The sequence below is a fragment of the Pelmatolapia mariae genome, linkage group LG16_19, assembly GCF_036321145.2.
Source record: "Pelmatolapia mariae isolate MD_Pm_ZW linkage group LG16_19, Pm_UMD_F_2, whole genome shotgun sequence".
Lineage (NCBI taxonomy): Eukaryota > Metazoa > Chordata > Actinopteri > Cichliformes > Cichlidae > Pelmatolapia > Pelmatolapia mariae.
This window is the reverse complement of record NC_086241.1, coordinates 18,783,440-18,809,409: the sequence shown is the minus strand read 5'-3', so window position 1 is coordinate 18,809,409 and position 25,970 is coordinate 18,783,440. Positions and strand designations below refer to the sequence as shown.

Below are 25,970 nucleotides of genomic sequence, written 5' to 3'. Positions count from 1 at the left end.
ACCTGCCAGAATTTTGACCAGAAACCTCCTTGCTGTGAGATGTTAAACACTTTAATACCATGCCAACCTAATGAAGAGCATCTGTCTGTGTCAAGGAGTGTACAAAAATGCCTGAACAAATGTATGAAATTTTAAAATACTTCCTTTTTTCTGTAATGTGGTCACTTCACTTGATTAGTGAAAGGCTGCATGAGATTTGTTCATGGCTAACCCAATCAGAAGATCTAATCTCAAATAGATATTCTTCACATTATTTTCTTCATCAGTATGTCTTTGGACTTGATAGTCCAAAGACAAACAGGATGTCTGGAAAATACTGAAACTTCTCCAAATTATTGAGGTTAAAAACTCCATTCCAGTCAGCCACCACCTCACACTGCACTGAAACATTTAGTGCGTAATACTGTGGTAATCACCGTTTATATGAAATCACCGTTTATATGAAACAGTAAGATGTTCTCTTATATTGTGATTTGTCATTTGTTGTCACACCATTATGTAAGATGCTTGCTATAGTTTCATAATTAGCATCAAACTGAAAATGATGTGAATATATCCAAGTATTGCACGATTGTAACATTCTAAGGACGTTTATATAACACATCATAACTTTGTCAAAACAGGTTTTTTCCCCCCTTATTTTTAGTCTTTATTAAGCTAGGACAGTGTCTCAACTGTTATAATTGCTGGTTTGATAACAGCCAGAGACATAAATGCTGTTAGCATTGTGTCAGGAAGAACATCTGGTGCAAAACCCTGGCGGCTCAAACATGTGGAGTTACCTGCTGTGGCAACCCCTTGTGACAAGGGAAGAGCTGAAAGTCACTCTTATTGAGTTGGACATGGAGGAAGACAGGAAAGCTGGGATGACACACAGTAAATGGGTAACCTACTCCATCTGGTGAGCTACACCAGCACACTGAGATAGTTTTACAAATGCAAAATAGACAACTAGAGATTTGCAGTCAGTGTAAAACCTTACCAACTGGAATTTCCCCATAATCAATAATATTGGGCAAGCCAGTAACTTTATAATCACAGCTCCATAAACTGTATTTTTAAATCTATTTGATCCATATTTCATATGCCTCGGGGCCACATCAGGTTATTGAGAAATAAATATGCATTACTGTCTCCCCTGCAGAGTTAAGGCTCCACAACAATTTCCTTCAATACAAACACGCCAAAACATGTAACTTTAAAGCTGTACAGCCGAATAAATAAATAAATACAGCACTCAATTTTAATGTTTAATTTATTCAATTTTATTTTTGCTAAATTAAAACCTGACCTGGTCTTTTAAACATTCAAAATAACTTAAACATTTAGCACTGTGGAAAAGGAGAAGACAATGGCCAGTTGTAAAAACTTTCAGTGAACAGCTGCAAAGAAAGGCTAATTTCCCTTGAACACCAAAAATAGCAAAACCAGAGTTTATTTCCCTGTTATACACAAAGCACATTCAGTAACTTAACAGTAGAACTCTTAGCATTACTTTTGAATGAATGAATTTTTACCAAGAGACATTTGGTCTTCACATTCTCTTGAGTCAGAGAGACCTGTTTACAGCTGTACTACAGATTTATGTTAACCAGTTATGCAAATGAACAATATTACTTATTAAGATTATTCAAAAGGGAACCTGCCTATTGGTGCAAAAGTTAAATAATCGTCACAGGAACAATCATTATTATTTTATGCATGCTTTATAAAAACCGTAGTTGGTAACTTTACGTTGGTTTCCATTATTATAATTAATGGCAATTGTTTTTAGTCATAAAGCAAGCAGAAGATGCTAATGGGACAGTCTCATGTGAATTGCTCAGAAAGAAGAATTTTCCAATTATTTGTAATTATTTTCCATAAACAGTTAAGTACCATCATATCAGAGACCAAAAAAAAGACAGTTGTAAATAACATCCCTTTGTTTTCCAGTGAAATTAAAAAGAAAAATCTCAAAACATTTCCTTTTTTTTCCTAGTTCACAATACATCGTCATCACTGATTCTGCCCGTTTTACATATTCAGCTTGCATGGCTGGTTGATGAAAGGCTTTCTAGCTCTCCATGGAGTCGAGGAACTCTTCTTCTGTGATGTGCTCCAGCCTCATCAGGACTGCATGTGAACTGGAGGGTGGGTAATCTGCAACAGGGAAGTAGGTTGCGGGATCACTGGAGGTGGGAGGGCTCTGGAAGGAATTAAAAAGGGTGCGAAGGAAAGGCAACAGCTGGGTGATGGAGGAGAGGGAGCGCTGAGGGAGGAGGGGGAACTCCAAATGCTCAGTAGAAGTTTCCTCACTCAGCTCGTCCAGTGTCTGAAATCATGCAACAGGGCAGCATAATCAGAGTGAGATGACTGAACATTACAAATAGCTTCTATTAAACTATATTTTAAATTAAAATAGAGATAACATAATAAGTTTAAGGTAAACCTCCTCCCTGACATTTTTACTTTGATTGTGTGATTTTGATTTTCAACTCTGAGAAACTAATACACTAAATGTGAGACACTTAACTCCTGATATGTATTCCTCTTACAACTGTGCCTTTCATGTTTTGTGTTATCTAACACAGCTCTCTATTTGAACTTTGTTCCTGATAAAAACTCCAATTCAAGAGTTACATTGGCATCTGCACTCATGAGCCCCGCTGCCCACAAGACAGAACATCAAACGCCATCTAGGTGACCAAGCTCTTTGTCATTCACGCATATGCGTCACTGGCTAAAAAAGTGTTACTGGTCTGTTAAAAAAAAGCTACAAAGCAGGCCTGATATTTGTCACTAAAGCTACAGAATGTGGTGGTGCTGCTGCTGGAGTATAAAGACGCTCCGTCAAGAAGCTGATGCCCACCATCTGTTCATTAATGATGTTTAACAATGTGCTGCTGCTTGTGCTTTTACACTGTTCCACTCGAAATCATGTTGTACAAACAGCACTTACATCCAAATTTGAGAGCTGTGAGACTGTGTGCTTATTCAAGAAACATAAGAGACATTTCTGAATGATTATTATGAAAATCATAGAAAAGTGGAGGTGTGAAAGACCACAAATATTTGAACTGTGAGGCAGTGATTGTGACCTGGCTTATGACTCGTTAAGGAGGGACTACACGTTCTACGTTGGTGAATCCGTTACGGTCTGCTCGGGTTCCACTATGACATAAATTTCGTCGTCAGATGTGTGACGGTCTGTGTGCCTGCCTACTTTTTGTGTATTTACATTACAATGCACCAACTATACATGCACCACAGACGCTGGACTTTAAAGACGTATAGCAGGAATGACTACTCACCTGTCCATGTCTGCAACAGAGTATACATGGTGCATTCCTGAATAAGTCGAATGTCGGAAACTTTTTGTGGAACACACCCTCAACTTGGATTTCCCTCTTGGAAAGTCCGAGCAGACCAAAATACCCCGAGAACGTAAACAGCAGTAAAACTGTAAACTTTTATTCTGTAGTGCCAATGTTGTGTATTTTTGACTCACTCAATAAGCTATATGCAGAACACTAATCAGGCTCTATTTATGAATGTGATTTTTAAGCATACACACACACACACAAAATAAAAATGCTGTGTTGGTAGTGATACCTGCATGGTTCCACCCTCCTAAGATCCAAAACAAATCCTGTTTTTCTCTAGCTGTTTTCTGGAACATGCTAACGCAGAATGCAACAAAATGCGGGCTTAAGCAGGCCTCCCGTCCTTGCATGCTGGAGGAAGATGATCATCTTGTCCCATTTTTCTCCATTCTAGTGACCCTAATTATGAGTGTTTGACTCCAAAAAGTTCAAAACACTTGAATTTGGGGAAACATTGACTGTTCTTACCCCATAGCGTTGCTGTATTCCTTCTAGTACTCTCACAATGTGTGGTATGCATTCCTGTTCACCTTCTATCAGTGTATTTTCTGGACCACTGTAGCGGTTTACATCCACCTCAGGGACAAATGCCCAGCGATACCTGTGTGATGAACAGATAGTCATGCAAATGAGTCAAAAACACACAAAATTAATAATTATTAGTCAATCTCACAAAATATCTAAGCATGCTTTAAAGCCCTTTTGACCCCATTTCCTCTCTTACATCTGAAAGAGTGGTATCCGCTCTGGGGGAAAAGCCAGCGAGGTGTCCAGAAACTTGCAGGCTGACAGGTACATGTCCAACTCTGCCTGAGAGAAATTAACCTGTCCATTTCTGTCAAGGGTTCCACGCACCACTTTAGCCAGCCTTGGTGATTTACAAGAAGAAAAGCAAAGTTTTTAGACAAACAAAAAGGTGGAATGAAACAGGAATTTGTCAATAACACAATTAACCCACTTTGAGTTGTCTTTGTCCACCTGCAGAGCCTTCTCCAGACGTGCAAAAGTGCGAATCTGAAAAACAGACACAGACAGGAAAAAAGATGCTAAACACAGTTTGCTCCATGTATTAATCCACGTTCTTAGAGAAATGAATTCTTACCAGTTCTGTAACCATTATGGGCCAAAGAGATGTCAGGTGCTGGGTGGAAATCCGCAACAAGAGAACGCGAAACATCAGGAACATCTGGGCTGAAACAGCAGGGCTGGGGTTCATACGTAAAGTCTCCGTGAGACGCTCTAGAAGGAAGAGAAAGAACAAAACAGTTTTATGCTTGTTTTTTGAGTCAGATTGAGCTAGATCACCTTTAAATTTGCAAAAATATCCAGTAACAGCAGCTAACCTTGAATGAGGGGCAAATAGAGGTGGTACTGGTCCAGTTCTCCGCTGAACATCGCAAATGCCTGGCGTTTCAGCAGCATGGGTTTCTGGTCAGCGTTAGCAAACAGTTTCAGGGAGCTACTCTGCATGCCTGCAGTACAAGGAAATGGAGAACAGCGCCCATTTAAATTGATAAACTACATTATTAAAAGTGACACTGCGACTGTTCTGTTCAAATTTTTTTGTGTCTGCACATCACTTTGAATCCTTGAGTGTCCTGAACTCTTTTATTACACAAAAGCTTCACTTTTATACTTTCAGTGTCTTTCCAGAATTAAACATCTCCTGGAGGCTGTACTCACTCATGAGGTCTTTAAACATGGTCTTCTCATGAGTCAGCAGGTGGTCAATAATGGATTTCCAACTACAGAAAACACAGAACAGGCAAGCAGCAGACATTAGAGGCTGGTGATGTCAAAGTTATATGTGTAATATAATTTCAAACTTGTAACAGATTCACATGAAATTTAACCCTGGAGAACCCATGGGGTCAGAGCCAACCCCATTGGTTTTCTAGGGAAACCATGGGGTCAAATTTGACCCCATGGGTTCTCCGGGGTTAAACAAGGGAAAAGTTAGTTTTTTTTTTTTTTAAATTAATCCATCCTTTTATATGTTCTTTGAATTAGATGCAAAGTAAGCATCTTTTTCAAGTCTTAAGAAAGCCTAAATATAGTTAGAATTAAGGTTTGCTCTTGTAAATGTGCTGAAATCTTCTTGCCTAGGCCCCCACCTTTGAATCTGTACATCTCGAGGCTTTTTATGCAAAAAAAACAAAAAAACTGTACTGCAATAAAAAGTACATAGCTGTTATATGACACTAATGGGGCATCTCAAAGTGAAAGTAAATACTTTTGTGTATTAAAAATTGACATCCAACACACAAATATTACTAACCTGTGTGCACAAGAGGCATCCATTGTGAAGAAGAGGGGGTCCATGAAAAGCTCAAAGACCTCTTTCTTCCAGGCCCTTTTGGTATAGGCATACCCACTCAGACTGCTAAGAAGTTGTGCACCCGCCTCAAAGCTGGGCATGTTGTAGGCACTGCAGGAGAAAAAGTTAAAGTTAAAGGATTCCATTAAGCCCTATGAGACCAAAGGTGTTAACATTGTCCAAGTTACCTGTGGTTCTTCAAGTAGGGGAAAACATAGTACATGAGACGTGAGATGAGAGGAACAGCTTTCTCCTTCTCGTCACTGCGATACACCATGTCCAGAAGCGGTGCCAAGATCTACATGGTTAGAAAGTGTGTTAAATAGTGCCTGAAGCACAGACAAACCATGAATCTATTTATTTAATAACAAATAAAATCCCACCTCAGCCAGAAGTACAAGAGCCTGCACGCTGTAAACTGAGGGAGCAGAAGAGGAGACCATGGTGCTAGCTTGAGCTGCTGACTCTGTCAAGAACAGAAAGAACAGCAAGATAGTTTGTTAGTTGTACTAAGAGGTGCGTGGGTGCTGTGGCCACTACGCCTGACAATGTGGGTGCTTTGAATCTAGAATGGCAAAGCAATGTTACAACAGTATTAAAGTAAAAAATAAAGTAGACAAGAACCCTCAAGCAATGATTTGCTATCATGGACCCCAGCCCGTAATGTGAAAGAAAAACAAACACCTGTGTCATTAAAACATGGCCAGATGATGCTCTCCTCCAACTACAGGACTGCTCTGATTGGACAGACTGGTTCATGTTTGAACAGCAGGACCTGGGGACCTTCACTCAGGTTTTCCATTTTTCCATTAAGTGCTGTGTAGAAAATGTGATATGGGAAAACCCAGATAGTTTTTGTCACTAACTGAAAACCTTGGATAACGAGTGAAGTACAGGGTCCGATCAGAACTCTGTACAGCAATGCCAGAGCCAACCCGAGGAGGGGCATCAAACAGGCCAAGGAGGCCTACAGGAGGGGGATAGAGGGCCTCCTCACTGACAGCAACCCCTGACAAGTGTGGAGAGGTACCCAAACTCTAAATAACTACAAAGGCCAGAGCCCCCAAACCTCCGACAGCAGAGGACCTCAAAACCTTCTTTGCTTGGTTTGAACGGCATGTAGACAAATGATTATACACCAACCCACCCAATTTCGTTGTACATGCGCAAGGACAATAAAGGGCTATTCTTCTTCTAAATGAAAACAAACAGAGATGTGGGGTAAGTTTGATACAAAAGGAAGGGGAGTGTTTGGGGTGTGGTCCTGCTACTGAACTTTAGATAACTTATCTACAACTGAAAAAAGTGCTCTTTGAAAGACTGCTGACAGGGTGTAGCCCTCCCGTGGCCCTGAACTGGATATAGACTCATAATAAAATGCCCATATAACATTTACTGTATGTCTGCACTGCTCCCATAGATTTTGAATGATGATGCCATTTGAGTTTAAACGATTACTCAGTTTAATAAAAGCGGAAAATTATAATAGGCCCCCCTTTAAACGAAAAGAAATATGCCCATTCAGGCAGGAAGCTGGGCTTGGGATTCAAGGACATTCAGATGTGAAATGCAACAAATAAAAAAAATTAATAAATTGTGAACTCAACAGCCTCAAGCTTATTTTATGGCGGTTAGCAATCTCTGCTAGGTCCAACCTGACTGAGGCCTGCATTTATACCCATGTCTTAACTTTCCTCAAGCAACAGGCAAATGGCCGTATTACAGCCAAGATGACACATGCATGCATTTGTCAAAGAAAGTTACCACAATGGTCGCCATCCCCGTCACCGTCATCTGGCTCATCAGCTTCCGGGCACACTTGAGGCTGAACTTTGACCTCAAGGCTACGGCTGAGCCAGCTAGTCTGCTCCAGAGATGACCCTGCAATCCCACCTACTGCCTCAAGGATCCTCTGAGTCACCTCCTGTGCAACAATTAAATGATTAAACACTTGCACCTGCTTACTGAGTCAATCCACTGCTTTCACTTACATTAGCACACTGCATCTCACCTGCAGATCTCTAGTATCCTTCTTATTGTCCAAGTTAGGGAGCCTGTTGACAAAGTCATTCAGGATTCTGCAAGAGAGAATCTGTTACTAAACATCAAATCCTCCCAACTGACACAAACAAGTTAAATATGAACAAGATTTAATACATTGAAGCGTATACATCGAAGCATCTACATCAGTTTCTGTGGGAGAATTAATAATCCTACTTTTAAAAAGATGTAATAAATACTACTGGTAGTCAAGTTAAGATGAGAACTGACCCCAGCAGTAAGAAATGTCCAGGGGGAGCCAGGTTGAGCTGAACAGACTCCCGTAACAGACTGAGGAGAGGTGCAATGTTTTCCTGCAGAGCCTGAGCTGAAGTACTATGTAGAGGAGAAGAAATGGTTTCAAATGGGAGTATTTTTAAAACGTTATTCTGATCTATATAAAGCCTTGGATGTACTTGAACTATTTTCTTGCTCATACCTCTGGATATAGGTGAAGCTGAACTGCAACATGGGGATATCGACCAGTGTCGACTTCTGATGGAGAGAAAAATGGGAAAGAAAAAAAAAGATTGAAGAAATTTACAAATTACAAATCTTAAATGTCTTTCCATGCACCTGTGTTTTTGTACCTGTTCTCCTTTGATCTGATGTGGTTTTTTCACCACCTCTTTGACCAAATGAAGGACAGTGTCTGTGTGCAAAGTGCTCAGTGATTTCACCATCTCCACGATGGTCTGACGAGGCTCGCTGGCTACGGGCAAAACCTGAAGGAGAACAGAGTGTGAAGCTGCCACCGAGTGACTCGGATATGAACGCCCTTTCATCGTTTCCATGCGCACTGTAGGTCTTACTTTGTTTTTGTGCCTCCTTTTACTCTTCCTGTTGCTCCACACGACTCCAAGTGACGCCATTACCTGAACGCCATACTGAGCAGTTAGAGGGAGCAGGAACTCCAGTATCCGCTGCCGCAAGACCTAGAAATGGCAACATTGTGACTGGATGAGTTCATGACTTCCTCAACAATGCATGCGGCATTAATGACAGGCTCCAGTGATGCAGTCTACAGTTAACATAGTTCCAACACTGAGAATGAAACTCAGTGCTGCACAGAAAAGCTTACGGCTATTGCCAATTTCCCCACTTTTCGACTTTTATAAAATAAAACGAGTATAAAAATCTTCAAAATATGCACATGCTCCATGTGTCACACAGCAAATACACACCTTGGTCGTTCTGAAATAAACAGAGGTAGAAGTGTGTTTGCTGCTCTGGCCAGAGTCTGATGCACGCCGCTGAAACTCTTCCCTCATGACCACGCCCCATAACAATGCCATGCTACTGAGCATCTGCGGCAGCGCCTCAATCACAGCGTTGCGTGCGTTACGGACATCCACAGGGTCGCAGGCTACGAGGGACTGACGGAAAGCCAGAGAGGAAATAAAATGAGCATTAAGTGGTTGTAGATGTAAAAAGTACATACTGTATCTGTGTTTATGTAAGTGCTCTATTTTTTACCCTTTTGTTGTCCAGTAGACAATAGTGTGTAATGGTGGTCAGACCCTCCAACAGAGTCAGTGGGTAATCAGGGGCAATGTTCTCCTTTCTACTACTCAGACTGGTAAAAAGTCAGAAGAAAGAAAGAAAACGTTGCATTAAACGTACAACTAATATTCAAAATGCCATTCTAGGAATTCCTATTATCATATCCTGTTAAATCCTGTGTATTTAGGTTACCTCTGGTTTGCCTTTCCTCCATCATGCTCATACAGCTTGACGAGCTCGTCCAGGTTTCTGCAGATCTGACAGATGAGCGGAGTGACAATGATGCCTAATGAACGTCCCAAGTATGGCAGAGAGGAGCAAAGCAGCGACACCCAGTGGGGGTGCATGGCATAGCCGTATTGTGGCTGCAGAGCCCTGGCTGCAGCAGAAACAAACATGCCTTGGGCTGTGATCGGGTGGCTTTGGACGTACTGGGCTGCTTTGATAGACTGTTGGAAAAGGACTGCAGTCTGCCACTCGCGAGCGAGGGGGGTGCTGGCAGGTGATGATTCACGAGTCTCCCCTGGTTGGCCAGGTGTCCCGCCCGGCCCAGCTGTTGAGGCAGCTCTACCTGACCACACGTGGTATTCCAGGACTATTAGAGCCTGGAGAAGGTTGAGCAATTCCATCTGTAATGGGTATTGTTCCTGTCCACCTCCTGCCCCGAGATTCACCAGACTTTCCTCCGACAGGCCTCCCTGCTCCTCTAGCAGCTCCACACCTTTAGATTGTCCCTTGTCTGTCCCCCTCTGGCTAATGTACATAGATGCAGAAAGTGTAAGCAGAGCATACTGCTGCACTTTACAACCAGAGAGGAGTCTGCGGATGGACTCCATATTGGACGCATCCTGTCCTCGCGCTGTGCAGCAGAGCTGGTTCACAATGCGGGTCAACACCGCCACGCTTTTCACCTGAACCTCTCTGTTCCCCTGCAGGTCAAGGGGACTCAGGCTCAGATAGGAAGGGTAATGAGAGCGAAGGAATCGCAGGCACAATGAAACCAGCAGTTCAATGAGCAGGGACGGGGCTGCGGAAGGAGTGGAGGAAGGGGAAAGGAGGCAGCCGTAGAAGTTCTTGCCATCTTGGGCCTGTTGGTGACGCTGCAGAAGGTTAGACACCAGGTTTAAATGTGCAGCGGAGCTCGTGTCGAGCGAGGTGAAGGAGAGAGCATCCACCAGAGGGCACTCAGCACTGCTCCTCATCAAGCTGTCCAGCAGCCCCAAGCCTTGGAGCAGATGGCGCCAACCACCCGCCACAGGGTACAGCAGCACGTGGCGGAACAGGGAGTCGATGGCTTCTCTCTTTTCGCGTTCCTGTTTTAACAAGCGAGACTTGGCCATGGCCTCCAGCTCCAAGTCCTCCTCATCTTCACTTGACAGTGAATCAGATGCTTGCGTGTGCCCGGACTCAACCCTCCGCAGCCCGTTGACCATGCCTCCTTCCTCAATGCTGGGATATGAAGTCGAGCTTGAGCTGGTGTTCTCTGTGGATACCTGAGCACCGCTGGTGTCAGCTGACTCAGTGTGTTCACTTTCAGCCTCCTCCTGCTCCTCTCCGTCCTCTTCCTCTCCTTCTTCCGTCTCTTCACTCTCGCTCCTGGATGCCACTAAGCTGTCCGGTGGTTTTGCAGGATCTGGGCCGCTGTCCAACTCTGCCCACAAGGACTCTCGGTCCACAATGTTCAGGACATTTAAGGTGGTGACTTCTGTTGCCATTGTGTCCACTGATCCTGAGGTTTTGCTTGAGCTTCGACTTCTACTGTTTAAAATCTTCAGGTTACCTTAAAAACGATGGACGTGTTAGCTCAGCATAAATGAACAGGACCAAAAGCATAAGACCAACTAAAAGGTTTCATTTCATCGCCAAAACTACACATGCTGAAAAACGCACTTACCAGCAGTAACATTCTGTTTGATGCTCTGAATGGAGCAGCGCTGAGTGGAGGGATGCAGCAGCAACAACAGAATAGGTTCCAGGACCCGGATGACATCACTGAGGGACAGAGCCCGGACCAGCCAGCACTGAGCTGCTGCACTTATTGAGCCATCGGTACAGCTCAGACTGTCCACCACCACACAGAGAGATCTAAGAGACAGGAAGAAACACGCATTTCAAAATCTTAGTAAGCAAACCTTTTGTTTCAAAGGGGCAGCAAATCAGAGGAAAGGGAATGGGAAGGGAAGTAAACCAAGTGGGCGCAACCAAGTATAAGTTAAATAAGGAAAATTTTGAACTATCAATCATCTAAAGCTGCTCTAGTAGACTTCCAGAATAAAAGCATGGAGCTTCACATGAACAAAATTGGGCCTCTTTAGGAAGCCACCAACAACCGTTACTCAAACAGTTTCTCATTGTCATCAACTGCAAGCCTCTCTCTTTTAATTGAGTAAATTTTATGATTATTTTATTAATTTGGCACACGACCACACTAAAAACTGCAGGAGCACTTGAACAACAATATATTTCACACATAAGAATGCAAGAATGTTAAAAAAAAATTCAACATCAACACCCACATGACTCACAGCAAACTTAGGAAATCCAAATCAAGGATCCCAAACTGAACAGCTTTCCCACTTAATACCACACTCTACTATTTTACATCCTGTTGTATTACATATTCACATTAGGGAGCAGTCAGCGGCTGTGTAAACATTCTCTGTGGGAAAAACTAAAGTGCCAATGTTCAAGCTGATCTTTCAAAGCAGCATTTACATGCTGTTTAACTGTTACCTTGCTGATGCCAAAGAGTGTCAGGTTAATCCACTTTTGAACTAGCACCTATTTCCAGACCATTTATAACCAAACCATCCACTATTTCTGTCCGATGTACTAACCGGTCAAAGGAACGACTGAGGGACATGGTCCTGTTGGTCTGGATCTCCCGAGTGAGGTGCCACAGCACTGTGAAGCGGTGTAGTGCTTCCAGCCTTACTGCCTGAGGAAAGCAAACATACAAAACTTTCACTTATTTGCTCAACTTGTCACATCGTCCACCGGGCGCATTTGCATGATGAGCTAGTTAAACTGAAACATGTCATAAAGAGATAAAAATGTAAATATGTGAAAGAAAAAAATGCAGCGAAGCAGGTCCGCAGGCACAGATACCTTGTCCTTGTGCAGCAGCGCCTGGCAGATGATGTCCTCACAGATGGATGCTGATGGAGCCAAACAGTGCAGCCTGTAGAACAATTCCACACAGGAAATGTGCTGCTCTCGCCTCTCCGTGTCCAGCTGACTCCACAGCACCTGAGACACCCTCTGAGTAAAAACGAGCAAAAAGAAACGGAAAATACACGATAATAAGAAAAAAGAAGAAGAAGAAGAAGAAGCAGAAATCACAAACCAAAAAGACCAAATTAATCTCAAACGTGCTGATGATATGGTGATTAGACTGAATTTCATTCAAAGATTCGATGAGGGTAGCTCCTTGAATCATCTGTTGATTACAGATACTTAGCACAGTTTTGTATTTTAATGAGTTCAAGTTATATCAGTTTCAGTTTTAGTTTTAGTCTTAATTATTATTGTATGGAAGACATATGTCAGAGGCAACTCAGTACGAGTATATAAATTTAAAAACCACGTAATTGTTTTGACTCTCAGTCTTGTACACATTCAAAGCCTCAATAAACACATCCATCAGTGCATCATCGGGCAAGCAGGAATTATGCAGTGTGATAGAAATTAATACATTTCTGTGATACTGCTGAGATCCATGACGGTGAATTGCCTCACAGTTTAAAAAAAATAAAAATCGGAGGTTGATAAGAACCTGGCTTAGAGAAACAAGAAACAGAGCACAGAAAACTCGAGTACCTGGGACTCTAACATAAGAAAGAAATACAGCCTGCAGTGTTGACAAGTAATGAAAACAGAAATGGACTGGCATTCATAATGAACCTTTCTAGTCACTCAGCTTTAGACTACAAGCTACCCATACATTCACACAGTGCTTTATTATATGCACTTCTACCTCACATCCATAGCTAGTTTGACTCAATGACCCAATAGCCTAACAAGCATGTCTTTGGACTGCGAGTGGATGCCAGCATACACAGGAAACCCACACAGGCACAGTAAAAGCTCTTGTTGACCAAAGTACTTGCACCTAGAAGCTTCTTGCTACAGTACTGACCCTGCAACACCACTCCGTACTGGGCAGTCTGGCTACTGGCTTGCATTTAGGCAGCTTAGAAACAAATGAACACGTGTAATTTATTATTAGTTTATCCAATTATCTCATTCAAATCCAGCAGATTTCTTGAAGGCAGTTTATTCTCTTAACTCTAAGTTTTCCTTCACATTTCCTCCTCTTACCACAGCTGCCCTTACAGAGATCTTGGTAGCTAATAATAAACACTTTGCATTAACTTGAAAGATGTTGGTGTAACTTAAAAACACATGCAAATTAAGTCTAATTCAATCTTATCTTACTAAACCTTACATTGTTTTATTTGACTCACGACATGGATTTGGAATACATTTCATTACTTTTGCGGTTTTATTTATTTATAAATTTGCCTTTTTAAATGTTTAATAATACTTTTACTGCTAAGGATCTTTCATCTGTTTTTCTACTGTCTTATAATGTAAATCAGCCCATTTACGCTAAGTTAGAACAAGATTCGAATGAATGAAAACCTAACCTGATAGAAGTCGGTGCCCTTCTCTATGGTGCGTAGCAGGGCAGGGTAGATGGGTGGCACAGTGACCATCTGCAGCCGCCCACTCAGTGGGTTAGACTCAGAGCTCTGGTAGCGTCTCTGCTTGTCCTGAATAACCAGTGCTAAGGACTGGGAGTGGTTGATCAGTTCCAGTAGGGAAGCCACTGCAGTGTGCTGGATGTTGTAGTCTCTGGACAGGCAGCACAGAGTCATTAAGGACCTCAGCCACACTGGGAGGCTGTCCACTTGATAACCTGATGAAAAAGAAGAGTTGTTAGTCATCCCTCTTTGTAGGATAACTGACAGCGGTGTTAACACACACATCTATGCGCTGACCTGTGTTACCAAACATGTCTGTGTGGAAAGCTAGAGTCTCCTCTTCACTTAGGTAAATGGGGAAGGTAGTGCACTCCAGCAGAAGGTGGCAGGTGGCGATGAAGGCCTGTCGACAGGCCTCAGAGATCTCTGCCTTGCCGCGGGGCATATAACCAGCTGACCAGTCCAGGTGCCCTAAATGCCCATGATCCCTTTTCTTCTCAGCAGAGGCTGCTGAGACCCGGGTGTCAGAAGAGGAACGGGATTTACGTTTATTTGGCGTGAACAGCTCCGTCAGTTTGTCTTTGATTTCACGCCCACCCACATTCACCAACAAAGACTTCTGATCTACAGAGGAAGCACGTAGGTCAGGATGAGGCTCTTCAATTGGTCCCCTGACATCCTCCACTTGCACCAACAAGTATCTGCGAATATTTAGAAATCACAGTTAATAAAAGCGGCCCATGATGATCATTTAGACTACAACCGGCTCAGATGTTCACCTTGTGGTTATGAAGGCCAGGATGTCCTGCAGACACTGGGCCATGGTGTCTATACTGCCCCCCCTTCTCCACACTCCTTCGCCTTCTTTGAAAACTCCATTCTCCTCAGTCCCCATCGTGACCCCTGGTGGCAGGTGCTGCTCTGAGGGTGAGGCGCTGATACCTAATCCGCTGTCCTCAGACCTGAGTGTTGGGTAAACACCGTTTGCTGTCTCTGCCTCAACGCCTCTGTTTATCTCTTCATCCTCGTGATTCTCGTCAGCCTGACCGGGGGAGCCGCTTTTCTCTCCTTCATTCTCTTTATCCTAGACAGAATATAATTGACATAATGAGGTACAGTCAAACTTCACGGGTGTAATTTTTAAAGAGACATGACATCTTGGATGCCAAACCTGAGTCTCTGCGCATTCCTCTTTCAGTGACTGTAACTCCGTCTCCTCTGCCTGCGCCCCTGCCTCAACATCCATGTAAGCCACAGGCATCTGGATCTTACTGAGGACCTTGAAGCATGCGCGCAGTCCCTGTGTGACGTCTTCCAGGCAAACAGCGTTGATGTGACTGCACAGGGTTCGCAGCATGGTGCCCAGCATCTCAGGAAGATAATGTGACTGGATGTCTGCATGGAGCTCCTGTTGCAAAGAACAAACATGATGATTGTGCTGTTTATGAATGGGTGTATGCGTGAGACTGACTTGCGATTGCTTTTTCTGTGACTTTCTGGCAAATAATCCAATCAGTTCTAAAATACCGACTGGCTGATGCTGACTCTGATCTAAAATTTAGATCACATCTCCCTGAGCTGTTGACGACAGCCTTCACAGAGATAGATCAGCAATGATGTGCAGATGTTTGTGCCATTTACCAGAGGAAGAACATCAAGCAGGAAAATGATGAGGTTGGACATCTCTGAGACGGAGGGAGCGGGATGACTGCGGTCCTGTTCAGGAGGGGTTGGTGGGTCATCCTTGTTGCTAGAGTAGAGGGAGAAACAATGATCCTTGTAAGGTGATGTTTGACAGCAAACAAGAAATCTTCACATACACGCTGCATATAATCTTGGCACTAGTTATTTGTTTGACTCAGCCTTTAGCTTTTTAGAATTTCCCATGCAAGAATTCGGCGTCATCCTCGTACCCGAGAGAGGCGCAGAAGCGTCGAGTCATGTACTCCCAGAGATATTCGCTGTTCATGGAACTCACGAGCATGTTCACCGTCTTTATGATTTCTGATGCATTCTTATTCTCTTTTATCTTACTGTGGAGGGAAAACACAAGAAAGCATGTTTTTGGATTCATCTCGGCGTTTGAAGTTTTGTCACATGCTCTTTAATCAGCAGTGAACATGCAGTTCATGCGTTTTACCATTTTGTGCTCTTACCTAGCTAGCTGGTTGCCTGAGAGTCCTGAGCTGGTGATGCTTTCCTCTCCCAGCATTTCTCGACAGTAGCTGTAGAAAGCTCGGACCACCTCCAACAACACACGGCTCAAGACAGGCGGACCTGAGGAGAAGTATGACTATTATCAAATAAGTGGTTGATAAAGTAATTCAGAATTTTGACGTTTTTGTGTACTGCACACATGCTGCTTACCTATCTCCGGTTTATCGAGCAGGCTGATAATGATGCGAAAGGGCCTGAGGTAAGTAGTCACATTTTCCGGGTCACTATTCACATCCTTCTGTTTGAGGATGTTAATCAGAGCCTGAAGTCAGAGACATAAACAAATGAGACTTAGAGAAACATGTGACAAACATCTATTGATGCACAGTTTAAACAGGTTACCTCACCTGTTTAAGTCATGTGAGAAAAAGCAGACGCTTAACCGATGCATACCATTCTTTGATGAAGAGCACATATTTTATTGCTACTTAGTGAGAGGTTTAAACAACATGTGACCTGCAAATCAAGTCATGTCAGAGATACACCGCAGTATCTCTTACTCTTATTCTGTAACCCCTCGTTTCACTATATCTCATTTTCAATGAGATATGAACGGATCTTTTTCATTTGAAATTAAATAAGTTACACTGCTTAATATTCTCGGTATCCTTGTATCCTCCTTTTGTTCCATTCCTCTTGAGAACACATGGGATGCAGTGAAAGATGAGACAAATGTGTAAATGCTATTTTTACTTCCAAGTATTCACTGTCTCACAAACCACGGCATGAGCAGGTATGCCACTTAGCTTCAATATTTAATGTAAAATAATCTTAAACTGCATAACCAGAAAAAAACAAAAAGGCCACTACAATGCAATCCTACTTGTCAGACTAAGAAAACGGTCTGTTTAGATGATGGACTCCTGCCTTCCTTTCAGTGGTGAAAACTCCAACACAGTTTCAGTCTCAGTTGTAACATTGACCTCAGCTGACCTAGCTGAAGTTTAGTACTGTAGTAGTCTGTTGCTTCAGGTCTGGTGATCAAGCTACTGTCACAGAACCTTAAGTGCTTGCTAAAAATTTTTTAGGATTAATTGTATTTTATTTATTTAAGTATTATTATTATCCACATTGTTAATTAATATCATTAATTTCTCCACATTTTTTGATATTTTGCTTGGACTGTAAAAGCAATTCCCAAGGACTACTTAAAACAGTGATGAAAAGAAAAACAGCCTTTCAAGCTCATTGTACACAGTCAATTTTTGTCTTTTATATTTTACTATATTTCCATGTATGTTTGCGCATGCTTCAATAAATCACTGCACCCACTTCTCATTTTTCTACCAAAATATAAAGAAGTGAGTGGTGGCTCGTGACTTTATTAGTACTACACATCAGGCTAACGGGAAATCACACCCGAGTGAGACCTTCAACAAATGTAAATAACAACTTTGCTCCAAGTTTCACTACAGGAATCTCTGCGGTGTACCAGCAGAAGCAATTTGAAACTACTAAACCTCCATAAAACAGTCAACCAGCCACTCATACTCATTTTTACTTCCTTCTCATGAGCAACTTCCTCTCATTTATGGTCATTTTACAGTTTTGGTAAATACACTACACATCTGCTTTATTAATGCAGTTAGTTAAACAGAGGTTTTGTGGAGGACTGTTTGCAATCATTTTTAGAAGACTCCATAAAAAACTGTTTAACACAAGATCTAACATGCCAGTCAGTGATGGTTAGACGTAATTTGTGATATGGTTGAAACATCCACACCACCTGTTTCTTTTTGTTTACCCCCAGCCTTTAGGTTAAGTAAACCAGCTACTGGATTAAGAAACATATATTTGATGTGTAAACTAAAAAGCAAACATGCATACAATATGTTTTTGTGTATTCTTGATGTTTTTTCTGTGCCTATTTGCTATTAAATGCATTAGCTACCTTCACAAGGAAATCCCTGGAGTAGGTGCTGAAGTAAAATGCTGTATGCTCCTCCATGGTGGTGGAGAGCTCGGGATGTGGAGCCACCATTCCTCCTTTTATATCCGTCCCTGGAAATGACACACATATAAAGATGAGAAGTGTAAGTGAACCAGGCAATTTTGCCAAACGGTGGTACGCATGAATTTTCACTCTGGTATATTCTGATGACAAGGACCTAGAAGCCAGGCGTAGAGGCGTCTGTTGAGGGACATGTCTCTTCTGAGCAGCGTGAGTGACGCTGCAGAGACCACTGTGATCATGTCTTCAAAGCTCAAAGCAATGGTGGGCTCTGCTGGGTTCTAGCCAACAACAGGAAGATGCACAGTTAGCCGAGCAACAACAAAAAAAGTCCTAATACTATAACAGTATTACCATAAACATGATACACGTGTTTCGGTATAGTCTGTCTTTGATTTGAGAGTCTGAAAAGTTGAAAAAGACATCACAGGGTGCAATTCCCACCCCCCCAACCCCAAATCTAATATATTTGTTTTTGCCTTACATTTGTGTTGATCATGAAAACATTCATTGATTGTAATGCTTAAAATTTTCAGCCAACGCTGGATCATGAGCACAAAGAGCATCATGTTTTACAGTTTAACTCAATTATTTCAACTTAATTATTTGGAAGGAAAAACAAAGCACTAAAATGCCAACATCCGATGGACTTTTTCCACAAGTGAACGGAGAATGAATACGACACAGACGCGTGCTTGCTGTGTTTAGATAACTGGATTAACTGACTGTCTCACCAGACTGTTAAGCACTGGTACACAAAATGCTGTGATAATGAATAGAAACAAGACTGGTTATAAACAAATTGTTTTCTTTGGACATAAAACTGGAAACAGGTCTTAGATTAGGATAACAAATGCACTTAGTTTGCTTAGTGTTAAAGATATAAAGTAAAAAAAACAAAAGAAAACACAAGGAGTGCCTACCAGGCATGTTGCAAATGGGAAAAAGTAGAGCAGGATTTCAAGTGTGTTCCTCTGCACCAAGGCATTTGAATCTTGCAGAGATAGACAAAGTGACTTCACCTGTAGACAGAAAGAAGTTCAGACATTCGATAGCATGAATTGTAAAAAATAAAAGGGAAGAAAAGTGACATGAATTGTACCCATAAGTAAGGATTTCATGTGCAGAGGCACTCACCACTACGCGCTGATCGTAGCCTAGCATGTACGCTTGTTGGCTCAGTGAGGCCATTCGGTCAAAATGTGTGACTATAAAGACGGACGCAGGCAGCCGCACCATAGGGGTGACCAGCATGCTTCCCCACAGGGCACCATAGAAGACCTGCTGACCCACGAGCAGTGACAACTTGACCAGCAGAGCATCGGTCCTTGACAGCAGAAGGGCACAAAGTGGAGATAACTCAGTGACATGCACAAAGCAACACGTACAATTATAAATCTATATTTCTACATTGCAGTCAGTGATGTCACGTCAGTGTTGTTGTCAGTGCTGACCAATGATATCCACTGACTGAGTATAGAAAGAATGATTAGTCAGGACACGGTCCTGTGGAGCCCAGTGACTCACAACATAATTTTCACTTGTGAAACTTCTGCCGCAAGTTAAGTCCTGAATAATTTTTGACTGTTTTTCCTGTCTACATCCAGTGCTGTGTACATTAGTGCAAAACAAACAATAAAAAAGGCATTTATGGTTAGACTAAAGCTGAAATGTTGACAATGCATGTCTGAGTGAGCAAACAGAAAAACGGTAAAGTGAGGACTCGCTCTACTGCATTAGGTCAGCTGAGAAGCAAAAGTGTAATGAAGGCATGCATAAACAGCAAACTTGAATTACTTAATTTTTATATTGTTTTGTGCTTTTTTGAAGTGCCATCCTTGCGCACACCACTTTCAGCATTCCTGCCATTTTTGGATCAGTACCTAAAGATTTATTTATTTGTTTTTCATGACCCACGCTGGATTTGGTCCACTGTATCGGGACGGTGACCACGTTCAGCCTGAATCTCACGTTGTAGAAAAGGAGACGGTCACAGGTATCCATATAAAATTGTGAGGGGACTGTGGTTAGTGATGATTGTGTTGGTGCGGCCAGAAAACTGAACAGGATGCAGGATGGATGAATTGCAAATTTGTTCCTAAAGAGGGATCAGTTTGGAACTTCCAGGCAGTGATCCAAATGTAGCAGGAGCGCTGGGAGCGGTGATCAGCTGCACATGGAGGCAAATTTCTAAGGAACAACAACCAAACTTAAATCATGTATGGGGTTCTTTTTCATTTTTTCAAAACTGTATAATTGTAAAATATTTGATAGCATCTCATAAATAATTCCAGAATTATACTAAAGCCCCTCCCTTATTCACAGGGCTCGCCACGGCGCCCAGATCTGGATGGTTTGCTTGTCAGATGCATGCTGTTCCATTTTAAAAGCAAAATGTGTATTACAACAAACACCATGAGAAACCCTGAAAATGCAAATGTCTTTGTTCCTTCAGAGGTGCAAAGAGATGTCTTGCATTTCTACTTTCATCTTCGGATTTGGTGAACTTGTAGGTGCTAACAGCATACGTGGAATTCAATCATAATAAACTGTCTTTTTATGCTACGTACCTGTCATAAACCTCCAGTCCTTCTTCCAGGCCTGGTAGGAGACCTGTTATGAAAGCCTGAAGACTGGGCAGCAAAGCCTTCTGCAGCGGGAGATAGTAACGCTCATACAGCGTCAGCAGGACGGGCTTTACTGCCATGGCTGCGTGGGCCAAAAGTGGGAACAATCCTGAACTAAAAAGCACAAAAACACACAGGCTCAAGTAAACTTATGAACTCTTTATGTTTTTCTTTAAGCATCAAAGGTTTGGTTTTTCTACCTGTAAATGAACAGATCCTTGGCCAGCCATTTTGTTCCAATGATTTTGAAAATGACCTCATAGGTCTCCAGAGCCTTGAGGTGTACACCGCTGGGCAGGGCCGGGTGTAAACACTGAGCCAGACGCTTCCCTATGATCAGCCTCTTGGGCAAGAGGGAGTATCGCAGATTAGTCTGTAGGGCCTGTTTCAAATGCAGAGAAAATAATAAGAAAACTCTTTAGATGATGGCGAACACCGTTAAGAGGAAATGTGAGAACCTGTCAAAACACGACAACTAAACTAAACCCCCACACAGATTACACTTCAGAAAAAGGATTTTGTGCTTAAAGTCATTTACAGTTTTAAATCGATCAGGTAAATTTCTCCCTCGCATTCCAACTGTTCGACATCAGCACACACAGACACTCCAAAGTCAACATCTTGCTGTACTGAAAAAAGGACAGTAGCTCATTTATTACTAGTTATAAAGCTGTTAAACACATAGGGAGAGTTTTTATGTGGGAAATGAGAACTAATGCATAACTATAGGGAACTGAAAGACAGGTAGCAGCGGTGAAACAAAAATGTCATCACCAGGAAGACATGAAAAAAAGAAGCTAAAAGCATGTCATCTCTGCACATTCAGACTGTACCTTATTGAGCTTTCCCAGGGACGAGATGAGATCTGCCCACTCACTCGAAGACTCGAAGTTTCGCAGCGCTTTCTCGATGACTGCCGCATAGCTACGATAACGGTAGTCATTCTGAAGTTCCAACTCCTCAGGATCCATGATACTTTAGTCTGATCCCAGCATCATCAGCATAATATCTCTGGTAAAAATGGCAAATGAGTTTTTGAGGGAAAAAAGTAAAAAACAAAAAAACAGTAGCAGCATAAATGTGTGTGAAACCTGCTGGATGTCCTCAGCCTCTGAGGCTTGTTTATTCCAGATAAAATTATCCAATTAGCTCTGTTCACTGACATACGCGAGCTCTGAGGCAACGGAGACAAATGCCCTCATTCATGACTGCTCGGTGTTCGGCTGTCTGACCTGTCTCTCAGTCTGAGGAGGAGGACTCTTTCTAACACAAACTGTGCAGCCCTGCGAGCACAGCCGCAGAAAAACATGCAAAGAGCTGAGCTTAAAAACACACAAAGAGATGCACTTTGCATCTCTCTTGTCTACAGGAAAATTTAGAACAGCATTAATTGATTTTTGGGCCTCTGGGGAAGCAAAAAAAAAAAAAAATGGGGCAACATTGCAGCTCGCTTAGCTTTTAGGTTCAGCAGAGAAAACTTGCTAGCAAACAGTGGCCTACAGACACAAAGGAAGATTAAGATTTTTTTTTTTTTTAAGAGTTTGATTTTGGACCACCTGTTGAATAAATACACTGAAACTGTGTTTCAGTTTCCACCAACTTTTGAGGGAAATGTCTGGCCCTTACGTTGATTAATGCTCCACCGGTAAAGCCCAGTTATTACCTGCTTTGTTTTTGCGGTAAAGACAGTGGCTTGTGAATACGTGTGCATATTATGTATTCAAATATAGCTAAACAAAGGGATGGGTGGGGGAGCAGGAAGGCAGGATTAGAGAAGCACGGGCATCTGGACTCCCTGTGGCTGATCTAAGAGGGCTTTACCACTGTAAACACCCTCCCGAGCACATGCTCAGGACGGCAGTTCATTCACGGGGAAAATCACTTGCCATTTGGCAGATTTATAACCTAGAAAAATTTAGGAATTGATTGAAAGAATTCATATCTAATAAAAGACAAAATGTTAAAGCCTACCAATACTACTCTGACTAGGACACCAGTGAAAAAGAGACAAACCCAGCTTTAGACTGACTGAGTGAGGATGTGAAAGAGTTGAGGTTATTTCATGTCCAGAGGACGCGGTGATCACCTGAGACCCTGCTTTCTCATATCGTCCTGACAACGAGCCTACTCATTTATGTCCTCTGTAATTGACGTTTGTTTTTGGTCTATATCTTTTGACTTATTTGAGCCACCCTACTAAGTCCTGATGTACTAAATAGAGGAAACCCTGTGCTTTCCATTGATATCTCATGCATTTGGGTGGCTTCTTTTAGCTCCAAAGAGGAAGGAAACCACAAAAAACGTTCAATGGGAAGATTCCCCTTTCCTCGGTTCTCAGGAGGATATGGGCATATTACATTTTGGCTTTTCTTCACTTCATTGTGATCAGTGAAGTGTTTTACACGTTGTTGGACAACAGAGTCTTCACTGCGTTAGGCTATTAAATAAACCCACTGCCCCATATTTAAATTAAATTTCTGAAAATAAATAATAAAAACTTTTTAAAGGCTCTTCTTTGAACATTTAGCAAATTTAAAAAGAAAAAAGTACACACAACAGACAAAACAGAAAAACACTGGCCTCTCCACAAAGCTGTGTAGGCTAACTGGCCAGTAGATTTGAAATATGAGTAAACATAATCCTACATATACAAATATTGGTGTCATCTTTAAGTTTTGGCCTTTCAAAGGAAAAAAAAAACCCTGGTTGGTGATTTTTACAATTAGTTTAATAAAGCTAAAAATGCATTTCTTCTTTAAACAGCAAAAAACAAACAAAACCCAAATCTTTCAATTGTACCTTTTTTGGTCTCTTTAAAAATACTCTTGGATGAAACTGGTGAATTTATCTATCCATGCTTCTCATCTTATCCAATTCAGGGTTGCATGGTGGGGGTGGTTGATCCAGAACCAGCGGTGGGCAATTAATTTTCCAAGATGCCGCATGAGAAACTGGGTATATGAGCTCACCTTATCGGTGTGGCCCTCCACAATAGTCCCAGTTTCTCATGAAGCCCCTTCGCAAAATTGGTCCTGATAGATCACCACTCAGCCACAGGGCTAACACAGAGACAGACAACCAGACAGTCATCAGCTGGCCTAACATAAGAGTGTTTGGACTGTGGAGGATACATGCAGGCACAGAGAGAACATGCAAACACAAACCAGCGTCTGCATATTATAGTTGTGTACTGTAATTTGGGAACAGTGACAAAAATATGTGGAATGGAGTATTAAAAAGACTGAAGTCACTGCAGTCATTTCCTGTGCTTCTCGTCTGAGCTTTTTGTGGTCTTCAATGTTTTTTAAACTCTTCCTCTTCTGTGTGAACTTTGCTGTCACTCTGTTTCCTGTTCAAACTTTTCAAATAACTGTAATTCAACCTGTTCACTAGATCATCTTGGTGGAATGGAATGCAGGAATGCACGGTCCTTGTGCATTCCCACAATTCCCTCCCTCTGCATAGCTAAAACGTTATGCAAAGTGCCCCCAGTATAGGATCTTACATTAGTCTAATGTCATGCAAAAAGTGGTGACACGTTTTAAATACATAAAGTGTCCTGCAGTGGTGCCAGGTTTGCTAAATGACCTCAGACATCGTCATTTCTGTAGTGCGGATTCTTACTGCTGGTCATAAAAACATCACTGTGTACATCTGTGACAAGAAAAAACAGGCCGATCATTGGACTGATGATATGTTTCAAAGTGCGGGTTTTTCTCCCCACTAACAGAACTTAGAAGGGTTTCAATTAGAAGACAAATAACTCTAAAAACTTTGACCAGTTTAACGTGTTTTTAGTCATACTTCTGCCTGCAAATACTCTGAGTGTGTGTCTGTGTGCGTAGCAACTGGGGGAAAAAAGCATTCTAGAGAATCACAAGTGACAGCTTGATAACCAAATTGTGCAGGTCGGGCAGAACAAAGTTTAAATTCTCACTTCCTCATTGTAAGTATCGGCAAAAACAGCAAGTGTGATAAACCCGTGCATTTCTACAGGAACAGGAGTGTGTGTGCTTTGAGAGTGTGTGCTTTGAGGGTGGACGCACGCTCCAAGCCACACAACAAGCCCCGTCAGCTGACTAACACCACCACCAACACGGCCACAGCAGGCTTTAACGTGACGGTGCTGGCGCATATGATGATGATGATGAAAGAGGCTGTGGATGCAGCATGAAATGTGGCCAAATAACAGTTGGCTGCAGCAGCCTTTAGCCTGTAAGTACACTGTAGCATTAGAGCCTACAGATTATGTAACAGCACGACTTCAGACCAAAACCTGCATGATACTATCACTACCTTACAGGCTAGGAAATATATTAAAGAGTAGTCAGACACGTTTTTTCCCCATAGGTAAGCAGATAAAAATCCTAAAAATAGGATTTTCCTATTTTTTCCTAACGTCACAGGAAAATCACATTTGTTTTCTTTGGTTAGGGTTTCTTTGGTTATAATAACAAAGCGCATAGTGTTAAAGCAAAGAACCCCGCCGCAAACAAAATCAGCTAGCTACGTGCTGCATGAATGACTCACCGACAGAGAAAGCAGCACGAGATGCGCGGGGCCACGGTCGCTTCACAGCACTCAGACACGAGCGGCAGACAGTCCGGTCCTGATGGTGCATCCTCCAGGCAAAAGCCGCTCACAGGAAAAAAAGGATGTGTGTGTGAAAACAACCATACCCGGAGCACCAGGGCTGACTCTCGCAACGGGGCGGGGATCTCCTATGGCTGATCAGCTGATCCAGAACCAGGCGCTCACTTCCTCACAGAGAAGAAGAAGGGGTGGGAGCCGGGAAAGTGTAGTCGGTAAATGTAAATATTCGCCTTCTTGCTGCCTTAAAGAAAAGTCAATACACGACAAAATGTGTGCTAAAAAAGTATAAACTAAACACTTTGTGCAGTTGTGAAATTGAGATGTAGACGGTAATGAAATTTCATCACTCCCCCTCTGCTTTGGTATGTTCCAGGATGTGCAGTGTTTACAAACCTCTCACCTCGCTGTCAGATATCTGACCACGGGGTGCGTTCGGTTAGGCCGCATTGCTAATGAAGGTTCCTTAGATGAGTGAAGTAACCCGGAAGAATCTGCGTGGCGGCCATAATAGATCTCCAAGTTTGTTTGTTTTTTTTTAAAAATAAACTTTATTTAGAACAATAACAATGACAATCTCAAACAGACAAGCGAAATATTGAATGATTCAGAACACCAATCAGAGGAAAACACATCATTGCAACGGTGCACACA

The 25,970-nt window shown here is 42.3% G+C and overlaps 1 protein-coding gene across 1 annotated transcript; it reads right to left on the bottom strand.

The window, feature by feature from the left end:
* Positions 1-1,279: 1,279 nt before the first annotated feature.
* On the bottom strand, positions 1,280-25,447 carry dop1b (DOP1 leucine zipper like protein B). The gene is made up of 38 exons (XM_063497293.1): positions 25,257-25,447; positions 21,560-21,737; positions 20,927-21,108; positions 20,670-20,840; positions 19,237-19,426; positions 19,023-19,121; positions 18,257-18,380; positions 18,040-18,149; positions 16,299-16,410; positions 16,088-16,208; positions 15,845-15,964; positions 15,573-15,681; positions 15,103-15,339; positions 14,711-15,015; positions 14,229-14,632; positions 13,875-14,146; positions 12,334-12,486; positions 12,063-12,163; positions 11,120-11,310; positions 9,418-11,005; positions 9,199-9,298; positions 8,907-9,098; positions 8,535-8,657; positions 8,313-8,447; positions 8,162-8,217; positions 7,954-8,058; positions 7,694-7,760; positions 7,447-7,606; positions 6,066-6,148; positions 5,871-5,980; positions 5,644-5,793; positions 5,049-5,110; positions 4,709-4,837; positions 4,468-4,604; positions 4,324-4,379; positions 4,090-4,233; positions 3,834-3,966; positions 1,280-2,314 (listed from the first exon to the last, which is right to left on the bottom strand). Exons 2-38 carry the CDS (start codon positions 21,695-21,697, stop codon positions 2,057-2,059), a joined length of 6,927 nt encoding a protein of 2,308 aa, XP_063353363.1. The 5' UTR covers positions 21,698-21,737; positions 25,257-25,447; the 3' UTR covers positions 1,280-2,056.
* Between the last annotated feature and the right edge of the window lie 523 nt (positions 25,448-25,970).